Source organism: Apaloderma vittatum, unplaced genomic scaffold (genome assembly GCF_000703405.1).
Source record: "Apaloderma vittatum isolate BGI_N311 unplaced genomic scaffold, ASM70340v1 scaffold2374, whole genome shotgun sequence".
NCBI lineage: Eukaryota > Metazoa > Chordata > Aves > Trogoniformes > Trogonidae > Apaloderma > Apaloderma vittatum.
Genome location: NW_009710724.1, coordinates 1 through 14,046, shown reverse-complemented (window position 1 = coordinate 14,046; position 14,046 = coordinate 1). Strand labels below are relative to the sequence as shown.

The window sequence follows — 14,046 nt, the reverse complement described above, 5'->3', positions numbered from 1 at the left end:
AGAGGACCCTTCCAATTTAAATTATTTTCCAATTGGGTTACAAAATTTAACAGGAAAACCAAGTAAAACTCACAGTGGCAGCAGGCTGTGCAGGTCAAACTTTTATTCCAAGGCATTTCAGTGACTAGACCTCAAAGTTTTCACAACAACCAGGTGTTACATGACAAGAGAGCAGAGGTGCCAACCTCACAGCTATATCAGCTGCCGAGTAATATTTCCACAGCTGTATGAAAGTAGCACCGTGCAACATCTCCAAATTTGCTGCAGTCACCCTGGTGACATAGGGAAGATCTCTGTGGGAGGAGTTCAGTCTGATCCTCGGAAAGAAATGTAACTAGCTCCCTCCAGTCCAGATCCCATTCACCTCAACTCCTACAGAAGTCACTGTGTGCTATCAAGTTCCTCAGCAAATATTTAAGATTTTATTTAAACATAAAAGGATCATCACTGTCACGAGAAGTAGCCCTGCATTCAATTATCCTTTTTTTCACAATTTTCTTTTTTCCCACATCTGTTTGCATCTCTTTGCACTCCATTTTTCCTTACTTTTTACAATCTCTTCTCCTTTTTTTTTTAACTGATATCCTTATTCCTGGAAAACTTTTAATTTTTGAGCATTTACCATCTTCTAGCTTCAGGCCCCACAACTGATGGCATCAGGATGTCCAGAATTTTGCACACAGAAGGCATGTAGAGAGAAAGGGAGTTGTTTTGTGCGTAAAGCACTCGCCAAAGGGAAGCTCTGAATTTCAAAGCTCTGTAGCTACAGAGCCTAATGAAAAGAACCTGAGGGAATCTGTGACAAAGTCTCTTACCCCTTCCAGCAGCAAAGAGGTAGATGCAGAAGTGCTTTTCATGTAGACTGAAAGGGGAAATTTCGTGGGCAAATCCCCATCAACTCCTTTTGTTGGCAGCCCTTTATGCAAAGCACTGGAGTGTTCTCATGGCTGTTGCCAGCAGAACAAATCATTAACAGGTCAGATCAGTTGGACACACAGGTTAGGCTATACCTGGGTTGCAGAATGGGAGCTTTGACACCCATGCTAATGAATTAATGTAGTATGCTTTCCTTAGGTAGAAAAAAAAATCAGAACTTTGATGCAACTAATTGAAACAGTACTGATTAAAAAAAATATCCCCAAACTCCCTAAGCTAGGCAGGTTCATCTTTAAAAACTAAGTTAAACATGGCAAAAGTACATTGTGTCAAAAACACATTTTTATGTTTCTCTTTATTCAGCTCTTTGCCCTGTAGTGTAAGGGCCATTTGTGCGTGAAAAGTCTTGTTGATCATCTTCATCGAAATCCAGAATGTCTGGGATATCATCTGACTCTGAAGACAGGTCTGTAATAGTGAAATCTGGAACCTGTATAGGAATGAAATTTCAATCAATTTACAAGAAAAACTATGTAAATCTGTGCAGTACTTCTCACTGAAGTCAGGAAACGAAGACACTCAATAACTCTAGAAATCAGATTCAAAACACTGAATGCAGAATGAAATATGCTCAGTCACATATGAAACATCTAACATTAAGATAGCTCAAGTGCTATGCAAGATGCAGATCAGTTGCTCAGAAGATAGATTTTATAGTACAGATGGAACAGAGCTGAACTTACTAGAGAGTGTTCAGTGAAACTGGTGACTAGAAAATTATGAAAGGAAGTTTTTAAACTTAGTTTGCCTTTCTTCTCTCCTTGGGAACAATCGGCTATATAAAGGAACTTGCCTTGATGAGCTTGATACAGATGGCTCTGGACTGCTCTGCCTGCCTAACGCACCAAACCTTTTCTGAATAAACAAATATCTGGAACTGCATTCTCTGTTTCAACTGCATGTATTAGTACTCTGCACTGTTAAGCAGCACCAGGTTTCAGGAATTGCCAGAGACATTACTGGATACATGGATGTTACACACTTCTAAAAATGTTGGCTAAGACACTTAGGAGCTTAAGTCACAACCCTTAAGTCCACTTAGTAGGACTTAGGTTACTTAGGCACTTCTGAAAAATGGGATATAATTAAGCAATTTACTCATAACCAAAAGGTTTTTTTCCCTGAATGAAAAATACTTACAGGTATATCTTGATTCATAGTTAGTTTTAATGTTCATGATGTCGCATACTTGGAGCCAAGCACAGTATCAGCATGTAACGATTGCTGCAAGCTGGCAGGACTTTGGTTCTGTAAGACGCTTCTAGGCATTTGTGCAACTCAAGTTCAGTGCTGATTGCAGAAGCAGTTTTAAACCACTCCCTCACTGCAAAACACCTTGCATGTGACTTATTTTTATTAAAGATAGTACGCAAGACCAATCTGTGCTTTGCCTGCCACGAAGATATGTCAGAAGAAAAGAGAACACATCAAAGGATAAAGGGATTACTGTTTCAGCTATCGGGTTGTAGACAGCACTGGAGCACTGAACATGAATCACTCAGTTTCTTAGAGAGTAAGTAGCCATAGGGCACCAGGGGCTTAGACTTATTAATTAAAATTGAGCTTCAGAAGAATTTAAGCAGCACATCACTTGTCAGGCACTAGTGTGAATACAGTAAAAAGTGTTGACCGCTTTGAGAACCTAAGCTTCATCAAAATGAGATCAGTAATCTTTGTCTCTTAAATAATCAAAATGCAATAGGAGTGGAGGATACACCTCTTTCTAAGAGCAAGAATTACCTTGCATCTTTTTGATTATGGCAGTTTACCTAAAACTTTAATTACTGCACTAAGAGAAATCAAGTTTTGCCATTATCAGCACATGTATTTCATATTGCATTATGAATCTTACAAAACTAAGACTAATTAGCCCATGTGCAAAGTCATTTAAAATTGTTTCCAAACTAATGGCTTAAACACGTTATTTTATTCTGTATTTACACTGAGCAGGGCACATGACCATGTCCAGTAACCATGTCTGACTAGTGGTAATTTTCACTATATCCTAAATTTAAGACACTTACAACTATGTTGTTCTTACTGACAATAGGATAATTGCTCAAATTTAAGGTTGTGCCTTCATCTCCTTAATGCACACATTATAAGCTCATGACTCCTTTAATGTACTACTAGTACATTAAAGATGTACTAGTTAAAGATGTTAACAGCCATGAAAGAATTTATCCGTCAGCATCAAATAGGTTTGATGTCAGTATGATTTATCTCAGTTTTGAACATGTTAATTATGTTAATAACATTTCTGAGACCTGCACCAGTCTACTTAAACTAATGCAAAGCCCTTAAATGTTATGGGCTTGCTTAGATAAAGGACCTTCACTTCCTTATCACTTTCTCAGTTGACAGGAATTTGAAACAAAGCAGTAAGTCGATTCTTGCAACATCTTTGTTTCAAATGCTGGGTATGACTCTTCTTCGTGCCATTTCTCAGTAAAATACAGTTAGGTCATTTACGCAGAATAGTGCAAAACTTGCAAAACACTTGCATGGAATAGTGCAAAACATACTTGAGTGTTCTGCCGTCTTCATATGCAAATGATAATGTCATTAATGGACTTAATCCATTTTTTCTTGCTTAATGTATTTTCAGAACTGAACCACTCACAATTTGAGCAAATTCTTATTTTTTGTACCTTCAGAACAAGCATTTACTTTTAGTCATCACAGACTGTATTATTCAAAAGAAATTAATTTCCATCTTTGTATACAAAGAAAAACATTGAATACATTTAACAAAACACTGTGCACAACTTGTCCAGCAAGTTTTATTCAACTCTTTGCCGTGTGGTGTAAAGGCCGTATGTGCGTGAAAAGTCCTTCTATTTGAGAGATTTCAGCAGTTACTAGCATGCACTTCAGCTTTAGGACACTGTGGCAAAAAAAAAACCCTAAAGATGTCTTTGGGAAGTGTCCACATAATTCTTATATTTAGCAGACCATTTTAATAGTCACTTTAACTGTGATAGAGAAAAATACCAAGTTTTGACTGTAGACTTGTATAGTATGTTGTAGAGAGAGCCTAGGGATATGCTGTACAAACTCACCAACAAGAAGATGCCCTTGCAAGTTACTGTTGCAATTCAGATTAAATATTGCTGTCCTTACTAGGAAAGTCTAGTAATTTCAATCCAGAATTTTATTCAATATAATAAGCCAGGAACATACTGATCTGCTGTCATTCAGCCATCTTTTCCTCCAAGAAGGGGTTCCTAATTCTATTGGGAAGACATGGATGAAAACTTAAACACTTTTTTTTTTTTTTGGAGTGCAGAGGTCAGGATCCAACAAAACAACCACACACAATAGCATGATAAAGAAACCTGTGTACAGCATTTTGATATTACAGGCTGTTAGCCTAGTCAAGCATTTAACCAGGCATTCCTCTGTGTGCAGCCACCAGCTGTAGCTTAGCTGTCAGAAATCAAAGTAACTTTTACACAGAAGTCACTCATCAGTGCATGGTAAGGGAGAAGCAATCTGAAAACCTAGGTTGGTAACATTTTGCTTTCTTCATTCGCTGACACTTAGCAAAGCTGGACAGCCAAGAGTATGCAACAGTGGTGCAACTTAAGGCAGAACAGAGAGATATATTGCTCTTGCATTAATACTAGGTGGTGCTGTTTATTTCTCAGCAGTAAACAGTTTGAATATCTTATCTGATATATCACCTCAGAATAAAGGGCCACAGCACCCAGATTTTAAAATATATACAAGAATCTGAACTCCCTTCTTTGAACTGCCAGCTGCTCCCAGACCTGATTAGTTCCATCCTGTTCCTGAGCAGTGGATGCACTGTATAAATTTTATTACAAATGGAGATTAAAAAAGGATATTCTCTGGGTGGACTTATTCAATATTTAAAATACACAGAATTAATTGCTGGAAGAATTCCAGAAGTCTTAACTCAGGCCCTAGCTGGAAAGAGTATCTCGCCATCTCATGTCAACTTAGTGTTAAACAGCTCCCTTTACAGAAAGCAAGCATTTAAAGCTGGAAGTTAGAGAATCCTTCTCTATAATCCTTTTTTATAATTTTGTTTAATGTTGTGCTTAAACCACAGCCTTTCTAACACTTCTAGACCAGCTCTGTTTTAGCCCTTTCACACTAGAAATCTAGCCTATACATAACTTGCTCTAGTGTCCACATTGTACCAGGTGGAGGCATTGTTCCACATAGCAATATGTCAGTAGGTGACAAACTTCCCTTGAACTCCAGTTTTGCTTCATTTGATGAGCTCTTTGAAAATGGTGGGCAGCATCGCTACACTAACTCGAAGTTGCACAGAGCCTGTATCAAGAGCAGACACAACTTACCTGGACAACTCAAACCCAAGAAAGCTTTTTTCTTAGTGACTGCAATTCTCTTCCAGGGAAGAGGTTCCCAGGAGTTTCTGAGCAACAATACCACCCAAGTAACTGAGTGTTAACGCACATTAGTCACTCAAGTTCAAGAGAGGGTTAAGTTAAACAGGCTGAAACTTGCATTTTCAGCTGAGGAGTACATACTGTCCTAGGGAACCAGCAACCGAAGCAGGTAGCCAGCAGTCCCATGCACACAGAGCACCTACTGAGAAGGCAGGAGAGGAATTTTTTTTGTCCACATCCTTTTCCATATTAGAACAGCTTAGGTCATCATTAAAGGCAAGCAACAGCAAGCACTCAAAAAGCAGCAGTAAAGCTAAGACTGAGTGGAAGGACACACAGGAACTGGAAGGGAGGAAGGAAATGCTGTAGCAATCTTATCTATGTATACATACACAGGAACATTTTCAATGCATATCTATATTTGCATTTCAAGCTTGCTTTCTGATGTATCATATTTGAATGAGTCACAGAACAGCAAGTTACAAACACCACTGAAATGGAGACAGACTTTGGCTACTGAAGCATTTATTACTAACATACAAAATGAATTACAAAAAGCTACAAAAAACCAAGCCACACAACAACAGGCATCTGCGTACAAACAGCATGAATCTTGTCTTTATACGGTGTATTAAAAAAAATTTAGGGGTAACAATTTGGATAGTCACTAGAACAGGCTCCCCATGGAAGTGGTCACAGCACTAAGGCTGTCAGTTCAAGAGCACCTGGATGACACGCTTAATCATACAGTTTAGTTTTAGGTAGTCCTACAAGAAGCAGAGTTGGACTCGGTGGTCCTTACTGGATCCTTCCCAACCTGAGATATTCTATGATTCTGTGGTCAGGTTACCATGTTATACAAGAGTCATGCTAATATAGTTAATGTTAACACTGTCACAGCATTGAGGTAGCTCCAGCTGACTCATTCAGAAACCCTACTTTCAGCTTTTGAATTCTACACTCTCAAAACTTGTCAGGCATTTTGCAGCAGTAGAATTTGAGACAGTCAGATGCATAATAATCAAATACATGATCTGCAGCAAATACAGAATTTAATCATACTAGCTAGATTGCTGGGTGATAAGTGGATTAAGAGCAGCCTTGAAGAGAAGGACTTGGGAGTATTCATGGATGAAAAAGTGAGTATCAGCCAGCAACATGCCAAATCGCATCATGGGCTGCATCAAGAGAAGCATGGCCAGCATGTTGAGGAAGCTGATTCTCCCCTCTACTCTGCTCTCATGAGACCTCACCTGCAGTACTGTGTTCAGCTCTAGGACCTCCCTCCAACATAAGGACATGGACCTGTTGCAGTGAGTCCAGAGAAGGGATACAAAGTTGATGAGACAGCGGGAGCATATCCCCTATGAGGACAGGCTGACAGAGCCGGGGCTGTTCAGCCTGGAGAAGGCTGCAGGGAGACCTTACAGCAGCCTTCCAGTACTTTTAGAGGGGCTACAGGAAAGAAGGGCAGCGACTCTTATCAGGGAGTGTAGTGATTGGACAAGGGGTAACAGTTTCAGACTGAAAGAGCGTAGATTTAGATTAGATATTTGGAAGAAATAGTGATGGGACGAGGGGAAATTGATTTAAATTGTGCCAAGGGAGGTTCAGGTTGGATATTAGGAAGAATTTCTATACTGAAAGGGTTGTCAGCCATTGGAACAGGCTGCCCAGGGAGTGGGTAAATCACCATTCCTGAAGGTGTTTAAGAGATGGGTGGATGTTGTGTTGGGGGGAATCGTTTAGAAGGCTGATAGGGCTGAGACAAAGGCTGGACTTTATCTTCTAGGTCTCTTCCAGCTGATACAATTCTATGATTCTGTGAAATTCTTTACTACAAGTGCAGTGAAGCCCTGGCACAGGTTGCCCAGAGAAGTTGTGGAAGACCCTTCCCACAGCAGCGTTCAAGGCCAGGCTGGATGGGGCATTGGGCAACCTGGTCTAGTGGGAGGTGTCCCTGCCCATGGCAGGGGGATTGGAACTAGGCGATCTTTAAGGTACCTTCCCAAACCATTTTATGATCCTACAATATCACAGTATGTAAGGCTTTTATATCATTCTGACAGAGATAAAGCAACAAATCTAATGCTTTCAGCTACAGTAGGTATGGTATCAATGCCATTAATAAGCATGGGGAGGTTTCTTAACTTGATGGACCAACAAAGCATCTTGACAATTCTAAGCTGCCAATATTTAGGTACTCAAAATAGTCTGAGTGCTCAGAGTGGCTTAAATAGCCAGGACCCATATATAGAGGGTCCTGTCTCTGTATCATTCCACCACACCTACAATGACGGCATTTTCTGCAAGGCGCTTTTTTTTTTTTGACAGCTACACTTGCTAAGGCCACCTGTTTGGTCAGTCAGTGGAGTACATGCATGCTATGCAGTTTATTGAATATAGTGCGTTCAGGCTGTTTGTCTTTCTGGCTGGAATTTTTCTCCCCTTCACCTTTGCTCTCAGCGTGCTGAATGCCAGGCAGTTGGGGGTAAAAGGGACCTACCAGCCAGTTGAGCGGCGTGTTGTTAACAAGATAATCCATCACATCATCCAAAGACTCCTTCATTTTCTTCAGCTGTCCTTTGCTAGTGGTGAGAAAGCTGTCTGATAATTCTTGGAAGGAGGATGCTGACCGAAAGCTCTGGTAGGCATCAGCTGCCATTGACCCAATGCTGTAAACCTGATCCTGCACATTCTGTGGCAGGCCCTGTAGGCTTGAGACCAGTGTGAGGCAGGTGGTCTGAAGCTGCTGAGTGAGGCTCCGTGCAATAGCCAGAGTTCTTGACTCAATGTGCTGGGAGTGGGGGGGGGGGGAAAAAAAGCATGGCAGCACTTTAGTACCTTTTTATGACTGTAGCAGCTTAATGTTGTTCAACATGCATAAAGAAGCAAAGTAAAGGGGATGTAAGTAAAATAAGGCTATAGCAGATAGTAAAACAGGTATTGAGTCTGAAGAGGCAGAGACTTGAAAGTACTTGATACTTCTTCAATGCTCAAGCACTTCACAAAACAAACACTGGTAGTTTCTACCTAGTGACAGATAAGCAAGCTCGTTTCAACTCTGGTAACAAGACAGAATAAGTATATTCTAGTCAATAAAATACTGTTTAAAACTACATATAAGACTGAGTGTGTGTCTGACTTATGCTCACAAACTGTTATTTCCAGTCTGGCTATATCACATAACTGAGTCCTAGCTGATCTAAATATGGACATCTCAACGCACGCTCACATGCTAAACAGGATGCGCATTCTCTTGAAAGAAGAAGGAACCCAAGTGTTTGCAGAAGCAGGCTCACTTAAGAGTGTGGGCATTTCCTACTTTTCATAGTAGTTACTAGTCAGCTGCCCTGAGCTTCAGCATTCAGGTTCCACATTTGCATGCAAGTTTTCATGCTAAGATGCTGCGCACTTCGGGGACTGTTACGTTGCCATTAGCTTGACAGTACGCAATCTGTTTATCTCTGGGTTCCATCTACATCTATTTACCTCAGTGCTATGCGATTCCCCACCATCATTTTGGCCTGTATTTTTCTTCCAGTCTGCCCAGGATTGATAAAGCTTTTCCTGAGCATCAAGAAGTTTCTGATTGGCACTATTCATGTTCTTTCTGGCATACTCGATCTGAAATACAGTCAAATAAGGAAGTAAAGCACAGAGTCCAAACAGTTCCATTAGGGCTACCCTATCTTACCCACTCAGTAAGCTCTTTTTAAAATAAAAGTTCAGTATAAAAAAGCAACTTTGGGGAACATAAGAGTGTATTGCTTCTCTTCAAAGCACAGAAAACTGGAAGCACTTTTGAGATATTAAGTAGTGTGTCTCTCTGCCTCAACTATTTCCCCCTCCCCCACAAGAATTTAAAAGTGCATAGAAGGCCATGACTCTTCATGCACAGTTTTTGCTGTACATAAAGGTACATGGTCAGGATAAGACTACTAAAGTACCCAGAAACGCTCAGAGATACCCACAGCAAGAAGAGCAAGCCCATACAGAATGTGACATTTTATTAACAAAAACAACTTAAATGACTGAAGTGTTTCTAAATTGCAAGACACTCCCTTCACTGAAGGAAGACAGTGTCAAACTCAGCACTGTAGAACAGGAATATAATTTTAAACATTTCACTTCTATTTCTGCAATGCTTAAAATTACAAGCAATTGCTAGTTAGTTCACAGCTCAGCACGATTTGGGACCTCTCCTGAATGGTGGTGAAAATCTCCAAGTAGGAAAAGCTTTATATTTAGAAAATGCATTTAGTCTGAGCGAGCCATTCCAGTCTTTCTATAACTCTGTTTTCTGCACTCTAAAACTATGCCTTTTTATACCTTAAGTGAAAGCTTAAACTTACCAGACTAACAGTGCGGTGGAGCTGAGAGATTGTGTCCTGGCTTTTCTGTTTAGCATCTCTAACTTTGTTTAAGGCTTGTTGGTAGGCACGTGTGCGAACCTTTGAAGACAGGGATCCTAGTCTAATGTAGTAGCTTGGCTTTTGAACTCCAGCTTCAAAACCTTCAACTTTTGCAGCTTCTTTCTCTAGATATGGAGAAAGGAAGCAAATTGACCACTGTAAGAAAACTTTAGAGGTGTGAGGAAATTTTATTTACTTCGTAACAGCTGAATACTGGACTCATTTAGTAGTCCTTTAGCACCAGCGTGGGCTAATATACCACCATACATGGAAATCCTTACTTTCACTCTGCTTCCCTGTGAACATGCTATTACAACTAGCAAAGCAAAAAGGCAGTTTGGGAAACACATGCCCCCTCCCCACTATAAGTAATAAAAGGATGATTCTACTCTCCAGTACAAGCATTCCAACAAAATTAAACCTTGAACTGGTCTTACCTAGTTCTGCTTCTGTAAGTGGGAGATACTGATCTACAAGGGTCTCTGATTTAGTGAGAGCACTGTCCACTCCACTGCTCACCATTTGCACCACACGACTTCCCAGGACAGTGTTAATGCTGCCATTGACAACTGACTTGGTCATTTCTACGCTGTCTTGCATTGCTTCTTTAGTCTTGCCCACAACTCCAGTGATTGTGTGAGCAACAGTTTCCTTGGCACCAGTCACAGTGGTTGTTACAGCTTCTCTGGCTCCAACAACTACATCCTTGGCATTGGCGACAACCTGCCATAGAAAACAGACTGATTCACTAGAAGTATTTTCCAGAGAGAGCAGCATAATCCAGAAAATGTAAATTTATGCTAAACCTTGTAAGAGTATTGGCTATCTAGGAGAAATTCTGCCCTGAAAACATATGTAAAAGACAAACTAAAACGTGAGTGCCACACAACTTTCAGCTCAAAACACTTCAGTTAACATAATTCAGACTCTATTTGCTTCATACTGAGCAAGAAAGAGACAAGGACTCAAATTTTAAAAAAGATGTCCACCAGTGAAGAGAAGCTGTAAACAGATGTGTCAAAGGGTAAGCAACTTAATTTTTTTTTTTAAAGAAAAGAGTCTTAATGGTCTCCCAAAGGCAACAAACAATTCTACAGAAACACTTTCAACTCCCTCATTGCTTTTAAGATGTGCTTCAGACAACACTTACTGAAATCTGTCTCCCTGTGTTTGGTGTATAGTTCTGCTTAGAATATGTATGTATAAAGAACTTACCTTGTCAGTGGGTTGATTCAGTATAGGCAGTCTCTCTTCAATTTTGTCTAGACCTATACACGCATAGTTGTTGGCAACTACAACTACAAAAGAAATTACAATAATTGGCTTTATTTTTTCATTTTTTCTTTAGAATAAATAACTCCAATTGAGAATTCCTCTTGAAACAGAGCTTGTGCCACAACACTCTTAAAGCAGTTTCCTTCCCTCTTCAGTGAGATTTGAGGCAGCAAAGCCCAAGAATAATGCAGGTTCACAGTGCCAGAAAAAAAAGGCTCACCTGCAGGCAGAGAAAAACTATTTGATACTTTACAAGCAACAGGTAAAACAAGCTGAAGAACCCAGCCTTCTGCCATCCAGTGAAGCCAGGCTCCTAGTTACAACTTTGTGACACAGTTGCCATATTTAACCACAAGCTGTTCTTGATGAGAAAAAAGCACCAAGGTATGGTCTGAAACCACGTAAAAGATGAGGAATGTGTTAAGCAAGAGACTAGGTAACCATCTCACACATCAAGAGGAGTCACGTCAGTTTAGTATTACAAAAGCTGGAAACTGCTTTGGCTCTGGATTATCTTTTTTTGTTGTTGTTAAACCATACCCATCTGTAAACACTTGCTCAACAAGCCAGGCAACAGGTTAAGTCAGTTACCTCGAACAGCACTCTAGACTAACACAACCATGCGAAATTGTAGGTGCATCTGGACAAATAAAGCAGTCAGCTGAATTAAAGTTAACAGCTCCATCTTTGCCTTACTTTGTGGTTCCAGTTTCTGGATGATAGGCATAGCACTTGTCATGGCTACCGAAGTAATTGTCTTCACTCCTTTCTCTGCTATCTCACATACTGACTTCAGATAAGGATGATTATCCTTTGTGGTGATGTAAGCTGTGGACACCATATCATAGGTGGAGCTCACCAAGGGAAGGTTGACAACCCTTGACACAATGTTCTGTTTAAAAGAGAAAGAGGTTAGTTGACTCATTTTTTGGAACTAGACCTGAAAAACAAAACAAAACAACTATGGGACTAACTCAGACATACCTGCTGTGGATCAATTGCTGCCAATGCCATTTTTTCAGGTCCCAAATCTCAGCCTGTGAAAGTAGCATATCTGAGTTACAGCATCCTTATACTCACTTCATCTACTCACTCCAATTAAAAAAAATCAACAACCCTTTTGTAATCAGCCCTACTGATCAAGAGGATTAGTATGTTCACATTATTGCATACAGGAGTTACACTTTATTGTAAACATTCGGGAATCCAAAACTTTGTTTCCTAATTATTTTGTTTCCTCTAGGCAAGACAAGTAGGGCATATGCAAGAGACAGGCTTTGAGGTAGACCAGTTCACTGCAGAATTACTAAAGAGTTATGAACTGGTGGATTAATTTATTTTTCTAGAAGAAATAAACACTCTTTGGCTTATCTGTTGAGCCAGGACAACGAAACACCAGCCAACAAGTCACTAAAACTCTAGTTGAGGATGACTAAACCAGATGACGAATCAATCACCAATATTTTTAATCAGATTAGATTGGTTAGCATTAGGCAGTGAAGCTTGAAATCTGAATCATCATTGCTGTCCAAGTCTTAAAAACTCATGGAAGATTGAAGTACTTATTTCAGTAACCTCAATTCTCACAAGTAATTCCACTAAACTCAGAGTTCATTCTCTCTAGTGCCATGCCTGATGCCCATGTGAAGTGCCCCTTGCTCAGTAAACACACAGATCATAGGGCTTTTCCACTGCAGGAAACAACTATCCTTTAGGCTAACTTAGGCTTAATTATTACCCATCCCACATTCCCACAGAGAAAAATACTAAGAGCTCTCCCTTTATGAACCTTTAAAAGGGGAGAGGTGTTGCTGTACCACATAAGGAGAACACACTGAAGTACACTATCATCCTACACACACATGCAGGCTGAACTAAATCTGCAAGAAGCACTTTTTGCATTGATGATTTCATACGACACTTGAGTTCCAGAAGCCGGATAAATGCAATTGTAACGCAAGCCAAAAGAGTCAGTCCTCCTTAAAGGACTTAATTTTCAAGGCTTTCTGCTACATTTGTCAAGGAGCCCAAAGCTGTTTTATTTCTCATACGTGTGACAGAATCTAAAGAAGCATGTTAATGCTCTGCCTTGGGTCAAGTAAGTTTTTTCCCCATTACATTTTGAGGAACAAAGACAAAGGTGTATTGTTACCATTTTACAGGCATATTTGCACATATTAACACACACATGCCATAAGGTAATGCCTGTAATGAGATTAACCACTGGACATGAAACATAGAAGCAGGTAACAGACAAGAGTTACAGCACTAACAGGGTAGTTTTCTTTCCATCAAGTACTGAAATACACTCAGGAACGTACGTTTCTCACACAGTATTACAAGTCAAATTGCTTAAAGCACAACTGGATTTCACTTTGAACTGCAAAACATGCTGTAGAACAGGAGACTAACACTGCAGAATCTGCCCTTTGAATGAAGAAGGGCCCGTACTTCAAGGATTACTCAGTATTTGCAAAGTGTCCCAGAAGATCTAGATGTACATTTGAATTGAATTTCAGTTAGTAAAATAAGAGGGTTAGCCAGTGAAGTTACTCCTGCTCTTGAAGGCTGATAAGATAGCTAGGATCTCGCACAGTTTCGCAGACTCTTGAATAGTTTCTGCTCTGGCAAAAGTCAGATCCCGCTTCACGGGAGCGGGTGAGCAAGGCTCCCGAATCGAATCCCACGGTACGAAAGCGTGTTCCGGAGACAGCAACGGATGTTTAGCAGGAGAGCGAACAAACCACTTCTGCTTTCGCTACGGAAAGCGGCTGAAGGCCACAGCAGGGTCGCAGGGCGCGTCCCTGCCTGGCCGCGGTACCCAAGGCCGCAAGGCGCCCCGCTGCCCAGGTTCCACCACAGACCTCTTTGGGGACGGGACAGCCCCGTGCCTCCACCGGCGGAGGACGAGTATCTCGGGACCTCCTGGTCCCGGGAGCGCCTTAAGCAGCCCCACGGCCACACACGGGCACCTGGGTCGGGGGGACCGGCAGGGGCAGTGACGGAGGCAGCGGGGGCAGCCCCCGCCCGCTCCGCCA

The 14,046-nt window shown here is 40.9% G+C and overlaps 1 protein-coding gene across 2 annotated transcripts; it reads right to left on the bottom strand.

Annotated features, from left to right (window-relative positions):
• Window positions 1–820: 820 nt before the first annotated feature.
• On the bottom strand, window positions 821–12,038 carry PLIN2 (perilipin 2). Of its 2 annotated transcripts, XM_009867356.1 has the most exons (8): window positions 11,993–12,038; window positions 11,705–11,900; window positions 10,949–11,031; window positions 10,171–10,456; window positions 9,674–9,858; window positions 8,811–8,945; window positions 7,825–8,115; window positions 821–1,366 (listed from the first exon to the last, which is right to left on the bottom strand). In XM_009867356.1, the coding sequence occupies exons 1-8, from the start codon at window positions 12,020–12,022 to the stop codon at window positions 1,232–1,234; spliced, it is 1,341 nt and encodes a 446-aa protein (XP_009865658.1). In that variant the 5' UTR covers window positions 12,023–12,038; the 3' UTR covers window positions 821–1,231. The 2 variants fall into 2 exon arrangements, with proteins under 2 accessions (XP_009865658.1, XP_009865657.1); XM_009867355.1 differs by lacking the exon at window positions 821–1,366 and having other exon boundaries at window positions 7,378–8,115.
• Between the last annotated feature and the right edge of the window lie 2,008 nt (window positions 12,039–14,046).